Consider the following 17,658-nt stretch of genomic DNA (forward strand, 5'->3'; position numbering starts at 1 on the left):
AATAGGCATTTTGAAAGACAAACATTAAGATATCCAGAGGGGTCTTTAGCTGGGCTCCTTCAGGTTCAGTTCTCAAGCCATTCCTCTTCCTCACATTGTGAGTCCAGGGTCTCTGGTATTCTGGGTGAGCCCTCACCCCAAGAGCCTAACGAGTGGGTGGCTCAGCCTACAAGCTCCTCTTCTCCTGATCCCTTGCCTCTTGCAGATACTGGCTGAACTATGAGTCCTATCTGCTGGAGAATTCCATGGAGACTGTGGACATGCCTTTTGTTAAAGCCTTGATCCAGAACATCAGCACAGACATCTCAGAAGACCTTCAGTTTTCTCTGACACCCTCCCAGGTGACGAGCATTCTGATGGTGGTTCAGGCCTCTGCTGGTGCCCATCAAAGCTTATCCCTTCTGAGTCACATTCAGCATAGCTCTGCCACTCATTAACAGGGTCAGTGAAGTAACTGCATGAGAGGAACCTGGTGGATTAGCCAGGGTTCTGGGAGATCCCCTCCTCCCACTGCTCTTGATGTCCTCAGGAAGTTTCCTTAATCCCAGAGGCCTTGGGTGCTCATCTGGAAGATGAATCTCTGGCATCTCCCAGCCTAAAGTGCCCATTAACCTCTCTGCCAGAGCACACATCTGGAGTCAGAGTGAGGGCATACTTGGCCTCAGAGAGTTGAGGAGGGCTCTAGATTTACACTGGCCCAGATTCAAACTCCACCTCTGCCCTTACCAGCCATTGCCATCATGGGCACATTGCTTTTCTGACCCTCGGTTTTCTCATCTGTAAATGATGAGAATATTGCCCACTTTCAAGAGTATCAGAAGCCAGGCAGGATGATGCATGCTCATTCTCCCAGAGCTCAGGAGGCAGAGGCAGGAGGAGTGCTCCTGAGCTCCAGGCCAGCACAGGCTATACAGATAGCCCCTGTATCAAAAACAAAACAAAAACATATTGGAAAGAGCATCTGAGTTACTATCCAAGGAAATGCTTGGTCCAGAAAGGTCTCAGCAAATCCCCAGCCTTCATGCAGGGATGAAGCTGAGGGCAGAGGTTCAGGCATCTATCTGAGTTGCTCCTCACCCAACTTCTTCAACCTTTTATGATGCTTTGCCCTCTGGGTAGAATAAGCACTGGCCCAAGACATCACCCACATGCCCTGTTGACAAGATCTGGACTAGGAAGGTGACACTGGGGCTTCAGCCCCATGAGCATGGATCCTTCTGAAGCAGGGAACTAGTGGGTGCAGGCTGAAGCCCCAGGGTACCCAGGAGGTCAGAGACTAGACAAAGCATGCCTGGTAAGCTCTGGGGAGGCTTGTTCTAACATTCTAACTATTCTCGGTCTCTAGAACACTTTACTGTTGGGCAGGAAGGACTTCACACTCAAGATGAACAGGAGTCCCTTGTCTTTGCACTGCTCCCCCCTCGCTTCTTTCCAGGACACCCCCGTCCCCACACTGGCGATCCCCATATGAAAAAGCAGAGCACAGTTGCACCAACACAGTCACGCTCAGCTGGTCCCTGTAACTGGGAAACTGGGCCCCATTGTTGATGCCTGTCCAAGGGCCCAGCCCATGAAGAGCAGAGCCTAGACTGAGCCAGGTGTTCTGCCCCTCACCCCAGAACTAAAAGTCCTCAGATGCTGCCCCTTCACCTGGCATGCTGCAGTTTCTTTTCCAACTGGAATAGTAGAAACACCGGAGTTGGGGCTGGAATCCTCTGGGTAAGATGGGGGCTTCTGGGTCCATGGTTGCAGATCCCAAGGCAGGTGATGCAGGGTGAGGACCAGCCCACAGACAGAGTCCGACTTCCCAAGAGCCTATTTGGAGCCCTCCTGCCCGGCAACAGGTCTGCTGTCCGGTTGGCCATAACTGTTCTGAACATTGGTACAGGGAATGTCTTCAAGGTAAGAGGCTTGCTGGGAGCTCAGGAAGCTCCAGTTAAATACTCAGTGGACCAGGGTCCCTGAGATGGTCTCTAAGGCAGCCGGGTTATCCAAGAGCCAGTTCTACAGTCTGGACTGAAGACTATTCTGATATCCACAGTACCTCTTGGCCGTGTATAAAGGTCAGGGTGCTCATGCATGTGTGTGTGTCCTCGAACATGCATAAACACACATGCCCTTCTGTATTCCCGAGAACATGGTCAGTTGTGCTCAGGTATGACTGTGTCTACATGGGCAAACATGCTCTCCCGTGACAATGCATGCCAGACCTGAGGCATGCATCCACCCACATAAGCTTAGATATATGCACTCTTGCATTCATCCCTCCACCTGGAGGCATCCACTGCGTTTACCCCATTTCCTGGCTGACTTTGTACTGCTTCTCCCTCGATTCTTTCCCGGACACCCCCGTCCCCACACTGGAGATCCCCATATGTAAAAGCATAGCACAGTTGCACAGAGCTTAGCCTCAAGCTCTTCTGGTTCAGAGATGTCAGGGGTTGGCTTTCAGCAAGGTGATAATGGAGCCTAGAGCACAGCCAGCCTAGCCCAGCCCAAGCATGTTATAGGGAGCAGCAAGAAGAGAGTGCTGCTTATGCCCCTGGGTCCCTGGATCCTGGGCCCCTAGTCTCAGATTTTGACTGCAAACGAGGGGATTTCCTAGAGTTCCCTAGACCCCTAGCTAGGACAGGTAAGGTCAGCCCATCCTATAGCCTAGCCTCCTGCCACTCCCTCCTAGGGCCCCAAGCTCCTCCAGGACAATGGCAGCAGCGTGTTGAACAACCGCATGGTAGGCTTGAGTGTGGGCCAGATGCATACCACTGGACTGTCGGAGCTGGTGGAGATCACCTTCTCTCACCAGCGTCAACCATCTGTGAGTCTTCTGCCCGGGCTTGGCAGTTATTGTGGGGCACACAGTGCATGAGCTCTGAGAAGCCATGCATGGAACCTTGTGCCCTTTACCCAGAAGAAACCATCAGATGGGTGATGCAGTTATGCCCAAAGACATCTGTCTGCCCTGCACTTGTGAACACACCCCTGCCACACCCTTTCACCTTCATGTTCATAAATGTGTGAGGACCTGGAGAACCCATCTGTGAACATGCTTTCCACACCCGCCAGGCAATGGTCCTGAAGGCATTCGTGCACAGACAGGCAAACCCTCTTGTGCTGTATTTGCTGTGTCTCCCACATGCACAGCAATGGCCAGGGAGCATCAACTCTCAGGGATGCAGTCAGTCTCCCCATGTAGCCTACAGAGGCCTTCCTCCTAAGGCACGTGTCTCCTGGGAGTGCCCTGTCTCCTCCCCGTCTTCCCCTTTCTTCCTCTCCTGACTTGTACTCTCTGGTTTCAGAATATGATCCTTACTTGTGTGTTCTGGGATGTGGTTAAAGGTAGGTCTGGAAGACTTTCTAGAATAAGAAAAGAGCAAGCCGCAGGCTTCCATGGGACTGAAGGTGAGGGTAGAGTGGGCCCTCCCTTCCCTTGTCTCCTCCGGTCTTCTCTGCCCTTACCTTCGTGTGGCTCACAGGAGACTGGGATTCCCAAGGCTGCTCCACAGAGCTCGGGGATGAGAGGACCATCTGCCGTTGTGACCACTTGACCTTCTTCGCCTTACTGCTGGTAACAGCCCATGCCATTCTGACCCCCTGAGGTGCAGCCTTTGTCCCCGAGAGGCTTCCTGGCTGGCTGGGGTTTGGGAGATTTGCAGGCCTGGCATCTCAGTGGTGTGATCTGGACTTGGGGTCATCTACAGAGGCCGATCTTGGACCAGGCCACAGCACAGACTCTCACTCGCATCTCCCAAGCAGGCTGTGGAGTCTCCATGATCTTCCTGGCCTTTACCATGGTTCTCTATGTTGCCCTCAGGTAAGTGACCCCACCCCCTTTCCTCCTGCTCTCAGGGAGGTATAGGAAAGGGATGGAGTATCTTTGTCCTATGGCCTCATGCAGCCATCTTCTCTGGCCCTTAGTCCTCTTGCTTACAAGATAGGACTAGGGCTTGAAGTTAGAAGTGGGAGAAACTCGATTCGGATGATTCATGGAACTAGAGATCTCACAGCATGTGGGCTCCAGGCAGGGCTAGAACTAGGGGCTCCAGCCGAGGTCCCAGGGGTTTCCCCTGCCTTTCACAGGTTTTCTCTCTCCTTGTCAGGATGCCAATTTCACCCTCTCCTCAAGAACTGCTCTTTAGATATTCAAGCAAAGATGAAGCCCCAGAATTGAGGTCTTTGAAAACAAACATTTTGAAATAATTATAGACTAACTGGAAACTACAAAAATAGCACAGACAGTCTGTGGTTCCTTCCTGGAACCTCCCCAAGTATCATGCAGTATGTAACTGTAGAAGTATCATCAAAGCCAGAAAGTTGTCAGTGGCAGAGCATGGTTAAATAGTCTCAAGACTTCTTTAGTTCCACTGTTTAAGACATCATCCATGTGTGCGTGCGTGCGTGCGTGTGTGTGTGTGTGTGTGTGTGTGTGTGTGTGTGTGTGTGTGTGTGTAAGAGAGAGAGAGAGAGAAAGAGAGAGTGCATGTGTATTTGTGTGTGCCCACATCCACACAGGGATGGGGATATGATTGGCAAGCCCCTGTCTAAATGAAACTACATGGCCCAGTGTTCTGAGTATTCATAATTGCAGCAGAAGGTTGAGCATTAGCCAGGCATGTGGTCCCTGTAGGCACAGGACTCTAGGAGTCACACTCCTGAGATACTGGATGTTCTATGTGTGTGCATGTTTATCTCACGAATACCTAGTTGTTTTAGGGTCTGACTTTGATCACAGGTCAATGACTTATTGGGTCACTATGGTCACAGGATAGAACACACAGGCCAGCCAAGCCATTTGGCTACTCTTGTATTTAACTGACAAGGTACTAGCCACCACTTTCCTAGTTCCTTATGGCTGAAGGAGGAGAAGAGTGACCCTTCAGGAACACAGAACTTCCCCAGCAAGGAACAGGCATGGGGACAGACACAAGGGACAGTCAGGCTCTGGCCAAGAACCCCTCATACCTGCTGCCTGTGGAATAAGCCTCTCCCATCCTTCCCTAACCCCAGCTCCTGGAGGCCAACCTCACAGAACCCACCTGGAACATCCTTTGGGCTTCCCATCTTTTCAGTCCAGGATCCCTACTGTCCTTCTCATGTGCCTCTGTGCCTCAGTCACCAAGCAGGCCTGGGCTTCAGCCCCTGTGAGCTACACCCATGCACCCTTCCTTTCCCACCCCTGCAAGTATTGGTATAGAACACAGTCCCATCCTCAGGGAGCTGAGCTTGGAGTACTAGAAGAAACTGATGCCAGCTCCCAATACTGGAGCCTAGCAGCTCAGGTAGACCTAGCCTCTTATCTCCACTCCAGAAAAATCTAGGCTCTGTTTCTTGGTTAGGAGCCCTTCTGAGCTTCATTTGCTAGGAATTTAGAGTGGAGAGAAGCCCCACAGGAAGCAGGGAGTACTGGATGGAGACTCTGGAACCCCAAGCAATTCTCTGACCCTCTCTGAGCCTCGCTTACTGCTATGTTCTAGGCCTCATCCATTTGCCCATATCCACATCCACTCACCCAACTAACATACCCAGAGCCCTCCTGCCCACTGTGCAGGGCCCTGAGGCCAGCATGGGTGGACCCCTTGTGGCAAGGGGTGGCAGAGAATTTCACTATGCTGCTGGAAAATGCCTGCATGGCCAAGCTGGGAGACATGAGAAAACAAACTCTGTTATTGTCGCAGGATCCATGGTTTAACCAAGGAAGGTGTCAAAGGGTGAGGCTGGCAGGACCCAGCACCCACACAGTCCACAGAGCCATGAAAGGGCTCATGGATTTGAACCTAAAAGTGCTTGCATTCTAACCACTGGCAAAGGTGGAAACTGAATGGTCAGACAGGAGCTGGCCATGAGGATGGTAGCAGCTGGCTGTGGCAGGGAACGGGCAGGGGGATAGACCAATCTGGGCACCACATGCAAGCTGTGGCTCCTTGAGGTTGTTCCCTGGTCCTTCTTTCCCAGGCTCTCTCTGCAGAGGTTCAAGTCTGAAGACGCCCCTAAGATCCATATAGCTCTGAGCAGCAGCCTGTTTCTCCTGAATCTTACCTTCTTGATCAATGTGGGGAGCAGCCCTCAAGGCTCCCCAGCTTCCTGCTGGGCCAGAGCTGCCATCTTCCACTACTTCCTGCTGTGTGTCTTCACCTGGATGGGCCTGGAGGCCTTCCACCTCTACCTGCTGGCCATCAGGGTCTTCAATACCTACTTTGGACACTATTTCCTGAAGCTGAGCCTGCTGGGCTGGGGTATGCATGGGCTGGAGGGGTACAAGGGAGGTTGGAGGGCTGAGGAGGTGGAGCCTAGGGAAGCCCAAAACTTGAGGGGTGGATGGCTGCAGAGCCTGGAGACGAGCTCACCCAAGGGAACACTGGTGATGGCCCCTTCTCCCCCCTCCGCCCCCTGTCCCCAGGCCTGCCTGCTCTTGTGGTTATTGGTGTTGGGAGTAGCAACAGTTATGGTATCTACACCATCCGCAACCAGGAGAACCGCACCTCACTGGAACTGTGAGTGGGGTTATGGGGAGAAGAGGGTATGGAGGCCTCTGGTTTCATGGGAGGGAGAGAGGAAGGGGAGGTGGCCTTAGGAGGAGAACAGAAATGTTAAGGACAGTCAGATCCAGCTGGCTTGTGACACAGGAGGTAAATGGAAGTCTGGAGTCAGAAAGTGAAATAAGGGAGGAAGCCCAGGAAAGCCAGAGGCAGTGGGGGGTCGGGGGCATCTTCTTGGTCACTGGGGATTAGACAAGGAAACTCCCTGGGGCTCAATGGTCAAGGTTATCCCACCAGCCCCAGCGGCTATCCTCCTCCTCCAGGTGCTGGTTCCAGAAAGAGCCTGCCCTTTATGCTACTGTCCATGGCTACTTCCTTGTCAGCTTCCTCTTTGGAGCTGTGGTGCTGGCTCTGGTGGCCTGGAAGATCTTCACTCTGCCCAGTGTCACAGCAGGCAAAGAACAGGGGCAGACCTGGAAGTCGGTCTTCACTATTCTGGGCCTCTCCAGCCTTGTGGGCATGACCTGGGGGCTGGCTGTTCTCACACCCCTGGGCTTGTCCACCATCTACATCTTCACCCTCTTTAATTCACTGCAAGGTGAGGCTCCAGGGAGGCCACAGGCTGTCTCATCAGCACCAGGGGGACCTGGCGGTCAGGGAGGGTACTTTCTAGGACACAGGAGCCCACAGAAGCTAGCTCAAGTCAAAGGCGCTGATTTTAGATATCCAAGACTCTTATGGGATCCTAAGCAGCAAGGGTGGCTGGTGTCACAGGGGCCACATAAATCAAAGCAGATTCTCCCCTTTCTGTTCTGCAGCTGAGTATTGTCTCCTGTCTAGCCTTTGTGGCAACTGCTCTCTCTGCTTTCAAAATGGCTGCCTAACATAGCTGCGTCAAGCCTCTGGGCTCTGAGTCAGATGACTAGCTCTAGTTCTAACCAGTCCTAACTAGGAAGACAAGGTTATGTGATTTGATGTGACAGGACATAGAATCCTAAAGAAACTTTTAATGTACTAGTTATCCTGGCTCACATTTCAAGAGTGCAGTCCGCTACGATGGGGAAGGCATGATGGAGCTGGTCACATCGTACCTGTATCAGGAAATGGAAGAGAGACAGGCAGGGGCTGGCTCTCAGCTCTCTCTCCTTTTAATTTTTAAAATTATGTTGATTTAGTTGTTTGTCCATGTATGCATGCATGTGTGGAGGTCAGAGGACAACCTGTGGAAGTCGGTTCTCTCCCTCCACCAAGTGGGTCCCAGGAATTGAACTCATGTCAGGTTTTCTGGCAAATTCCTTAACCCACTAACCCATGTCACCAGACCTAGGTGTACTAGACTAGGAATGGTGCCCCTTACTTTAGGGTGGGTCTTCCCACCTGGATTAACCTGATCTAGAAACTCCCTCACAGAAACACCTAGAGGCTTGTCTCATAGATCCTGTCAAGGTGACAGTCAATGTTAACTACTTATTGCCCCACCATCCAACCACACAGTCAGTACTTCTGATCCTCATTCATCTCTGTGTCAGAACAGGCCTTGTCCCTCCCTCACCCCATGTTTTGTGATGAGTAAGTGCATGTAGGGGACCCAGGAGATCTTCAACACACTGGCATATCACCAGAGTCCCAAGCCAAAGGCCTGGCTCCCTCTGGAGAGCACACATAGCACTTGCTCAGTCAATCAGCTGAAATAGAGAAGAGGCACACTGAGAATACCTATCCTGGAGGAGCAGGAGAAACAGCATCTTCTGCCCTGACTCCAGGGTGATGCCAATCTTAGCATTATACAGGGAAGGAACAAAAGACAGGGCAAGCAGCATGCACGGCTAGGACCTAGTTAATCATTATCTTAGGACAGTTACCCAGGGCACTGTCTGCAATAAGAAAGTGGCTCCCGCCTTGGGGTAGCTTCAGCTTTTGTCAGAAGATGTTCATTTGTTAGAGCCGCTGTTCCAGGAATCCAAGGTGACTACAGGATGAGAAGACTCAGAAAAAGGACAGATCAGAAAGGCGAGGTGGGTGTGTTAGGTCGTCATGTGTCGGCCAGTGACTGTAGAAGACCAGCACCGCTCCCAGGAACAGGACCCTGCAAAAACTGTAGGTTAATAATCTACTGCTCACATCAGCCTTGAGGAAGGATCACCACTTCAGACAAACACTCCTTAAATGTTGAGCATGTCTATGGGCATAGCTGAAGCCACTCTGACCCAGGTTGAGGTAGCGAAGGGGAGACATGCCAGACTTTTACCCTGCTTTTAGTTACATTTGGGCATCTGTTGGCCCAGGTGAAGATCCGTGCCTTTAGCCAAGAAACCTCTAATCTTTACAGGCACTATATTGGCTGCGGTAGAAATCAAGCACCACAGACACTCTCACATGAAGGTCCTAGCTTTAAGTTTTATACATATATGTACGTGGGGTGTGGGCAAAGGTCATTAAACTAGAAAGGGACCATGGGAAGGAAAAAGGTTCAAAGGAAGAGGATGGGAGAAAGTGGTGTAATACATAGGACACAGGAAAGTGGACAGTGCCTGCTGGGGTGGAAGGGTACAACAAGCTGGGAGACAGAGAAGTGGAGAGGGAGACCAACCAAAACAAATTGTGTATGAAAATGCCACAGTGAGTACCTGGAGAGATGGCCCAGTGGTTGAGTGCATTTGCTTCAGAGAACCCAGGCTGGGCTCTCAGCACCCACATGGAGCTCACAGCCATCTGTAACTCCAGTTCCAAGGGATTCAGTGCCTTCTTTTGGCACTAGGCACACCTGCAAATGCACTTAGATGATGGCAAAAACATTCATGTGTATAAAATGAAAACAAATCTTTAAAGAAAAGAAAATGTTACAGTAAAATCTACTTTTTGTATGTTAACTAAAAAAATAAATAAATAATGAGCTGGAGAGATGGCTCAGTGGGCAAAAGCACTTACTGCTCTCAGAGAACCCAAGCTCATTTACCAATACCCAAATGGGAGGTTCACATCCATCTGTAATTCCAGTTCCAGTGAATTTGATACCCTCTTTGGCTTCTACAGATACTTGGTTCATATACATACACGCAGGCAAAACATACATATAAAAATAAATCTTAAAAAATGATATACAGACACACACACACACACACACACACACAATTGCTTTAGGGCCATCTGAGCTACTACCAGATAAATAATTATTAGTTCACATTTGGAAAATCCTGGAGGTTTGGAATTGGGGAGAAAGGCATCTTGAAGTTAGAGATAACATCATTATTCTTTTTTGTTTGTTTTGTTTTGAAGACAGGGTTTCTCTGTGTGTAACAGCTCTGGCTGACCTGAAACTCACTTGGTAGACCAGGTTGACCTCAGATTCACAGAGATCTGCCTGCCTCTGCCTCCTGAGTGCTGGGATTAAAGGCATGCACCACCACTGCCCAGCTGATATCACTGCTCTTGCATGAGCTACCTTAATATTGAAGCCTGAATGCCTCACTCTGATGAGTCTAAATTATTCGGTATTCCCATCTTCCTCTTCCAGCAGAGCCCTTGGTACCTTTTAACTTCTCGATTGTACAGTTTTCATTATAAATTCCTTTTTAAACACACGGTTTGTACAGTAGTAGTACTTTACAGCAGGACTATAGGGGAGCCCAGTGCGGTAGTAGCAATATAGTTTTATATATCTAAAAATACATCTTCATTTTCTGTGGTGGACATGTGTGTAATTTATTTCAAGGCCAATGTTTGTGGTCTCTAAGGTTTTTATTTGGCTCTCTTTCAGGAATAGGTTTCACTTTTACCTAATTCTTTCATTAAGCGCTTGAATGTTTAGAATGGAACCCCTTCTGTGTTGCAGCCTGTTCCAGGCTCACTGAAACCCTCTCTTCACCACAGGCGTCTTCATCTTCTGCTGGTTCATCACCCTCTACTTCCCGAGGCAGAGCACCACAGCCTCCTCCTCAGGCACTGCCCGCCTGGACCAGGTCCATTCCGTCTCACAGGAGTAGGCGGCTGCAGGTCATTCTCACCTCCAGATGGATTGTGTGATCTCGGACAACTTCCTACTTCCTTCTGTGTTCCATTGCCATCTCTATACAGGGTGTCTGAGGAGGGAGAGAGGATGGAGACCAGGCTGAACCATATGGCTCCAAAGCTCCCACTCAGAGAGGTGGATAGATTGATCGCTTGAAGAGGACACTGGTTCAGTTCTCAGCACCCACATGTAGGCTCACAGCTGTCTCTAACTATCGTTCCAGGGGATCTGACACCCTCTTCTGGCCTCCAAGGGCTCAGAAGGTGTTGTATATACACATTGTGGGGGAAACACTCATACACATAAAATAGAAATTAAAAAAAAACATTTTGAAAAGCTCCCGTTCAGATATGTTCATGGGTCCAAAGAGCTACAGAAGCAAATTTGTGGGAGACCAAAAACCCTATTAGCCTGAGACACCACCCCCAACAGAGTGTCATCTTTACCCCTGCTGCTATGGAAACATGTCCACAGCTAAACAGCTGTTTTTAGCCATGGACCACCTCTCATCTCATTAGGAGCCTGAGCCAAAGAGGGGAAACTTAGTGAAACCCCTGGAAGAAACACCAGCCTTTCCCCCGTCACTTCCCCTACAATCCCACCTTATAGCTGCCTCTCCCCAACCCCAGAGTCATTCACAGACTATTGTTCTATATGTTCGGGGGGTGGGGGGGGGAGGTGCAGAAGACTGGAGGTTTCTTTGGGGTCTTTGATGATCTTCTACCTACTCTAACCTCATCTTTGCTCCCTAGGTGGGGTTCATTCTAATTGCAATTAATGCAGCATTGAAGGTTGAGGTCCTTCTAGGTGCCCAGGACACTCTCAAAGAATGCCACTCAGTGAGCTTCAAGGAACACCCCCACCCACCTCACTTGACTGCCAACTGTGAGGTCTGGCTCTGATCTGCTGTCCTTGTTGGGGCAGAAGCCGAGGTCCAGAACTGGGAGCATGCCTGCTCCATCCACATCAGTGCATGTAGTCCAGGGGGACAAGGGAGAAAAGGCAACTCTTCCTACAATGTCTGTAGTCCTATAAGCAGGGACCTGAACAGCCCACCATTTCTACCCAGCCTGAGCATCAGGCCTGGCCATGTTAAGTAGAATAATTGTCACACATATTTCAATAAACAAACACTCATTGGCTGAGCAAATGGATGTGTGTGTTCACATTAACCTGACAGGGCTCCCCTCCCCCAGAAGTGGTTGCCTCAGGCAGGACTCAGGTTAAAGCATGATGCTTTCGGTGCCTTGGGTTTCTTTCATTCCTCAACCACGAGCGAGTGAGCAGCTTTCTTCTGTAGCTTCAGCAGTCTTGAAGGAGACATGGGCCAGCACTGCCATCTGCAGCCTGGGGAGCTCCCTTATCCTTGACTTTGTGGAAGAAAGGAATTTCTGTAGAGACAATGTGAAGCATATTTTGAGAGGGGAGGGAGAGAGGGAGAGATTTTAAATGTAGATTTAAGCTTGGAGCTAGAAGAATAGTCGCTCGGGGAAGGATTAGGACACACCTGAGTTCGTGAGTGTGGCTCTTCAAGGAGCCTCTGGCTTCAGTGTCCTAAGAGCTGCCATCAATACATGTGTGATTTGAGTGGCTCTCAAATTACAACTCAAGCTCTTGGTGAGGAGCTTCCTTTTCTTCTTCCTTTGAATAAATGCTATTATACAGTTTCTCCAGAGATGCCTTGTAGGACTGTTATCTGATCAGATAAAACCGTGGGTCACAGACTGTACAAGGTAAAGATGTGTCTGTCACTTCAAATGGGGTTCCTAGAAAGCTGCAGATTTCTAGCTGGGGAAGGAAAACCACCATATATGTTCAGGCCTGGAGCACAGTTCGTTGCTAGGTTAACATTCTTCGACCTCTCTCTGTGAAGAGAGTAACTGTTTTGTGTGGGCCGGCAGCCTTCACAGCAAATGTTCCTTGTGCTGGAATGCTTGACTCTCAGCTGTCAAGACTCTTCGATCAGACTCCAGGGTGAGGGGCTCTTTCCCTCCCACATCTCCTTAACTCCTCTTTCTCTGGCCTCGATGAGAAGCAAAACACAACAGAAATCATTAGCCCTGTAATCCCAGCACTCAGGAGGCAATGGCAGGATCATCGTAAATTCAAGGCTAGCTTAGTATACATAGTGAGACTTTGCCTCAAAAAACAGAGGAAATAGAGCTGGGTGTTGGTGTGGCACGCCTTTAATCCCAGCACTTGGGAGGCAGAGGCAGGCAGATCTCTGTGAGTTCGAGACCAGCCTGGTCTACAAAGCCAGTTCCAGGACAACCTTCAAAGCCACAGAGAAACCCTGTCTCAAAACAAACAAAAAACAAAGGAAATAATAATAGAGGTGTGGGGGAAGGAAGGCCAGTCTTTATTGCTGACTGCATCTGCAATCAACAAAATCAACCTGTACGGGATTTTCTAGGTCACATTAGTTGAAGCAGGGAGACCCACCCTAAGTGAGTGGCACCTTCTGGTTCCAGATTAAAGGACAAGGAAGAAAGAAAGTTGGCTTTTTGCGTGTTTTCCCCCACTCTCCCTGGCAAATTCATTCATCCTGTTGCTGCGGCATTATTTAGCAATGCTAGGACCAGTTTCTTTGGGAATCCAAAGTAGACTGAAGAGCATCAACTCTCTAGGAACTGCCTAGCCTTCATCATCAAGTTGGGATCCAGAGTCTCAGCCTAAAATAGGTATTACAGAGTTCCCTCCCTGTCTTGAGAGGATTAAAAGGATGTGGTGAAAACAAATTGCCAGCCCTGATTCCTAGTAACCCTCCCTCCCCGCCTCTACCCTACTTAAAGATTGACTGGTCACAGGGCAATGGTGATGCATGTCTTTAATCCCAGCACTCAGGAGGCAGAGGCAGGTGAATCTCATTGAGTTTGAGGTCAGCCTGGTTTACAGAGCTAGTTCCAGGACAGTCAGGGTTATACAGAGAAACCCTGTCTTGAGAAAAATAAAATAATAATAGTAATAGTAAAAAGAAAGACTGGGGCTGGAGAGATGGCTCAGAGGTTGAGAGCACTGACTGTTCTTCTAGAGGTGCTGAGTTCAATTCCCAGCAACCACATGGTGGCTCACACCATCTATCGTGAGATGTGGTGCCCTCTTCTGTCATGCAAGCAAATATGCAGACAGAACACTGTATATGTAATAAAAATAAGTAAATAAGTCTAAAAAAAAAAGACTGGCCAAGGATGCTGGGGTGTGGAAATTGAATCTGAGAGGGACAGCAGCCTGTCCACTCAAAGCCCCTCCACAGACTGGGATGAAGCCAGGGTAGCACCTTCTGGGGTACCAGCTCCTCCCAGGACCATTCCTGGAGTCAGGAAAGCACATGTATGCAATCCCAACTTTCAAGAGCATGTGGAATGCCTGGGCCCTTCATGGCCATCTTTTAAAGCTTATTACCCTATAGCAAACATGCAGAAACAGGCGCATTTGCTCTATGCTCTCATTAAGTAACTTAACATTCAAAGATATGAAATTCTTCCCAAATTAACAAAGCAATCCAAATTATGATCTGTGCTGATTTTCCTGAGATAGGGGCTTGGTGTCTCATAGATCAGGCCATGCTCTGTGTAGCCTCCCTCCCCCCAGGTTCAGCTATAGGAGAGCTCCAATAACCAGACTATCCACATGGTGGAAAGAGAGAATGGACTCCCACAAATTGTCCTCTGACCTCAAACATGTGCCTCCTACCCCTCAATAAATGAATGCATTAAAGATAAAAATAAAATGAAAATAAAGGATCGAATCTGTCCCCCTTCTCTTGCAGCCTAGGAACCAGAGGTAACCTGGCATATGGCTAACATATTAACCACATGATGTGGACCAGGCTCCTCTAAGAGTGGGGGAGCCCCCTTTGTCTGGGGGAACTCCCTTCAGAAACCAGCTGCATGCTATCTGAGGTGTTAACTAATCTCTTACCCTGGTGGACAGTTTGTTTCAGTCACCTTTTCTCTAATCTCCATATCTTCACTGATTTAAATTAACACATTAAAAATATGTATTTACTTTACTTTATGTGTCCAAGTGTATGCAGGAACCCATGGAGGTCAGAAGGGGGAGCTGGCTCCCCAGGAACTGGAATTAACCCATCTTTGTGAGTCACCAACAGTAAGAGCTCTTAACTAATGAGCCATCTCTCTGACTCCCTAAATTAACAGTTTTCTTTTTACTGTTACTTGTTCTGTTTTGTTTGAGAAAGGGCCCATGTAGCTCAAGCTGACCTTTAACTCTGAGCCTCCTACCTTCCCTTCCTGAGCACCAGATAGAACTTCCTGGAGGAGCTTGTAAGCCAGTAAGCTAGTGTATACAGCACAGTGCAGAGGCGAACAAGAAGGCCCTGCCTCCAACAGGGTAGCAGATGAGGCCCAGCACCCCAGGTTGTCCTCTGACCTCCATATTCTTGGATACACACATGTTCCCTGTCTCTTGGAATGTGATGTCCTTTGCCACCTCAGGTCTTGGCCCACAGATGGTCAGCCTGTAAATTTCCAGAACTGTGAGCATGTTCTGCCAAGCGTGTCTACAAGAAGGGGGTAGATGAGAGTTTAAGGAATTTAGCTGCCTACAAAACAAGTTCTAACATGTTTAGAAAACTGTCTTGTCACTTGGTGTCTCAGGAAACCACCCCTGCACTGCATCAGCCTGGGGCTCTCTAACCCTCTGAAACTCTAATCCCAAATAGACTCTTCTATAAGTTGTCTTGTTTGCAGGATTTTTTGAGAGCAATGGAAAGTAAATGAGTGCGTGTATGGGAGTGAAAGGGTGTGTGTGTGTGTGTGTGTGTGTGTGTGCGTTACTTCAGAGCAAATTCATGGCCTTCCATTGCTGAGGTAAGTGTTCTACCATTGAGTAACATGCTCAGTTCCTCTTTAGATGTTTAGAAGAAACTGAGCCACTAATCTAACAGATCAGTTTCTACACCCACCAGAATGCCTCCTAGACTACACTACTACACTAAGAGGCCCAGGTTAGCCTAAAGCACAGAGTCGACCAGCCTGCTTCCCTAGATCCCACACTGGCTTCCAGATGTCTTGGTGAAGGCTACCTCTCCTGTGGCAGGGCAGAGGTAGCAACAGTGTTTAGATGTTTGCTTCCCAAGAGGAGCCTTGGTCTATAGCCATTTCCAATCCCCATGGTGTTAATAATCCACCTTGAGCTTTATAAGCTCTTGCTCTGACATCCCTGGTTGGAAAGCTGGACCCAGGGCAATTGCAGGAAACTACATTTCCCAGAAGCCTCCTCTCCCAGGGTCTGCCCTCTGTTGTTACCATGGAGACAACTAACAGATAAGTAAGACTTCTTGGAGGGTAAGGAGGGAGCTGGGAAGTGGGGATGGCTTGATCTACTTAAGACAGGGAGGAGGAACGGGGAGGTGGGCGTGGGGGGAGTCACAGAGTACTTCTTGGGGTCTTCCAGCCCTGGCCTGTCTGAGGAAAGTTTGGGGGGCAGTCTGTTTTGTGGGGAGGGGAAGTTGCTGCTGGGAAGAGGCTCCAGGAGGACACTATGGATAAGTCAGTAGCTGAGGAAGTAGCCTGCATGAGGAGTAGTGTTGCAGGTCTGGACCCCCGTCCACTCTGACGACCCAGCCTGTGACCATGAGCCCCGGCTGGAACTGGACTGCCCACTGCGACCTTCTTTCTGTCATGTTTCTTTCCTTGCTCCCCATTCCCCACTGCCTTCATGTCTGTGGCTCCCCTATCTTAATACATGGGTTCCAGTCAAAGATCTGTCCCCTGTTAGCCATGCTTGGACGACTCTCTTAGACTCTCCAGTCCTCAGTATTCTCACTTGTAGAGTGGGTCTCAGAGGACTAACTGCATCAGAGTCACTTAAGATACATGGTGTCATTTTTGTATAGCCCCAGGGCTTGGCACACAGTAGGTACCTAGTGAGCTGTGAATGCCTTAGAAGATAACCCTCCTTGGTTATCTCCCCTGTGCCCAAGAGGCAGGCAAGGGGTTTTGATAACCAGACCATGCTGCTTGGCTGGAGGTCTGTCCCCAGGGACAGGAGTCCTGAATGGACCTGCTGGACCCAAGGCCTTAGCTGGGACCCAGGAAGACTGACATCTAGTCATAGGCACCCAGCCCTCCCAAAGTCATAGAGCACAGAATACTCGCTCCCCCTCCACATTGCAGGAGGGGAAATGGGGGCCAGAAAGGAGTGAGGAGTGGCCTGCGAACCTCATTAGGAGATGCTAGTTGAGCCAAAACGAATAGCAAATACACCTCCCCCACCTCTCCCTGTGACTCAGTCTGGCTTGCCCCCCCCCCCCATGCCTTCCTCTTCAAGAGTTTGGGGCATCTGAGTAGGGGTAGAGTGGGAAGACAGGGCCAGCCTTCACTCTACTCCTTATTTTCCAGTGGAGATGGAACCCAGGGCCTCATGCACACTGGGCAAGCACACCACCACTCAGCCATGTCCCAGCCCACCTGCCTGGTCCCCTTTGCTCCTTAGTCTGACTCCTCTCTTGGAGCTGAGAACAAGTCTGGATCCCTTCCTCTCTTAGCCTTACTGCCTGCATCACTTCTAGTGGGTGGGGTTTCTGTTCTACTGAGAGTTGCTCTGAAAGATGGGTGGAGGAGAGGCCTGAGCTACAAGGCAGAGGACAGACAGACAGGCAGAATGATGTTGGGTGACATGGAGCAGAAACCAAGTAGAGAAACCAAGTTTTTAAATAAGTTGCAAGTCTGAGAGGGTGGTACTAGGCTCAAGGCCTAGTACCTGGGAACCTGGCTCTCTTACTCCGCTCTTGTCCTTAGCAAGCAGCTGGGGTACTCCCAGGTGGCCCTTACCAATGGCTTCCCCACCTCCCGCTTGGTGTCAATGTCCCAAGCATAAAATGGACCTAGAACCAAGGATGCGTACTTGCTGCTCTCTGCCCTCTAATGTCCTCTCTTCTCGCACATTACTGGCCAGAACTGGGTCATGTCCCCACCAATACCTCATTGCCAGAGAGTCCAGGAAGTGGAACACTTCAAACCTGGCACATTGCTGCCCCAGTTCAAGCCTGGGGCTCTGTGGTGTGCAAAGGGGCAGACCTTTGGGTTGGTGACAGTGAATCTTAGTGAGAGGTTTTGAAGAAGGGGCTTGGCTATGTAGCCCAGGCTAGTCTGGAATTTAAAGTCCTCCTGCTTCATCATCTCAAATGCTGTGATTATAGTCACATATCAC

General features: G+C 49.7%; 1 protein-coding gene across 2 annotated transcripts; it reads left to right on the forward strand.

The window, feature by feature from the left end:
- Window positions 1-1,752: 1,752 nt before the first annotated feature.
- On the forward strand, window positions 1,753-11,132 carry Adgrg3 (adhesion G protein-coupled receptor G3). 2 transcript variants are annotated; one of them, XM_035442598.1, is made up of 9 exons: window positions 1,753-1,902; window positions 2,681-2,815; window positions 3,297-3,340; window positions 3,469-3,565; window positions 3,699-3,811; window positions 5,950-6,230; window positions 6,395-6,488; window positions 6,797-7,071; window positions 10,344-11,132. In XM_035442598.1, the coding sequence occupies exons 1-9, from the start codon at window positions 1,768-1,770 to the stop codon at window positions 10,454-10,456; spliced, it is 1,287 nt and encodes a 428-aa protein (XP_035298489.1). In that variant the 5' UTR covers window positions 1,753-1,767; the 3' UTR covers window positions 10,457-11,132. The 2 variants fall into 2 exon arrangements, with proteins under 2 accessions (XP_035298489.1, XP_035298490.1); XM_035442599.1 differs by having other exon boundaries at window positions 3,297-3,336; window positions 3,474-3,565.
- The last annotated feature ends 6,526 nt before the right edge of the window (window positions 11,133-17,658 follow it).

The sequence above is a fragment of the Cricetulus griseus genome, chromosome 3 (genome assembly GCF_003668045.3).
Source record: "Cricetulus griseus strain 17A/GY chromosome 3, alternate assembly CriGri-PICRH-1.0, whole genome shotgun sequence".
NCBI classification, from domain to species: domain Eukaryota; kingdom Metazoa; phylum Chordata; class Mammalia; order Rodentia; family Cricetidae; genus Cricetulus; species Cricetulus griseus.

Bases quoted from the DNA above. Each gene is read 5' to 3' on its own strand.
- Adgrg3 (XM_035442598.1), top strand. From the start codon at position 1,768: ATGCAGGGTGAGGACCAGCCCACAGACAGAGTCCGACTTCCCAAGAGC. The intron at 1,903-2,680 runs GTAAGAGGCTTG...ACTCCCTCCTAG, and splicing joins GTACAGGGAATGTCTTCAAG to GGCCCCAAGCTCCTCCAGGA. The intron at 3,341-3,468 runs GTCTGGAAGACT...CTTCGTGTGGCT, and splicing joins TGGGATGTGGTTAAAGGTAG to CACAGGAGACTGGGATTCCC.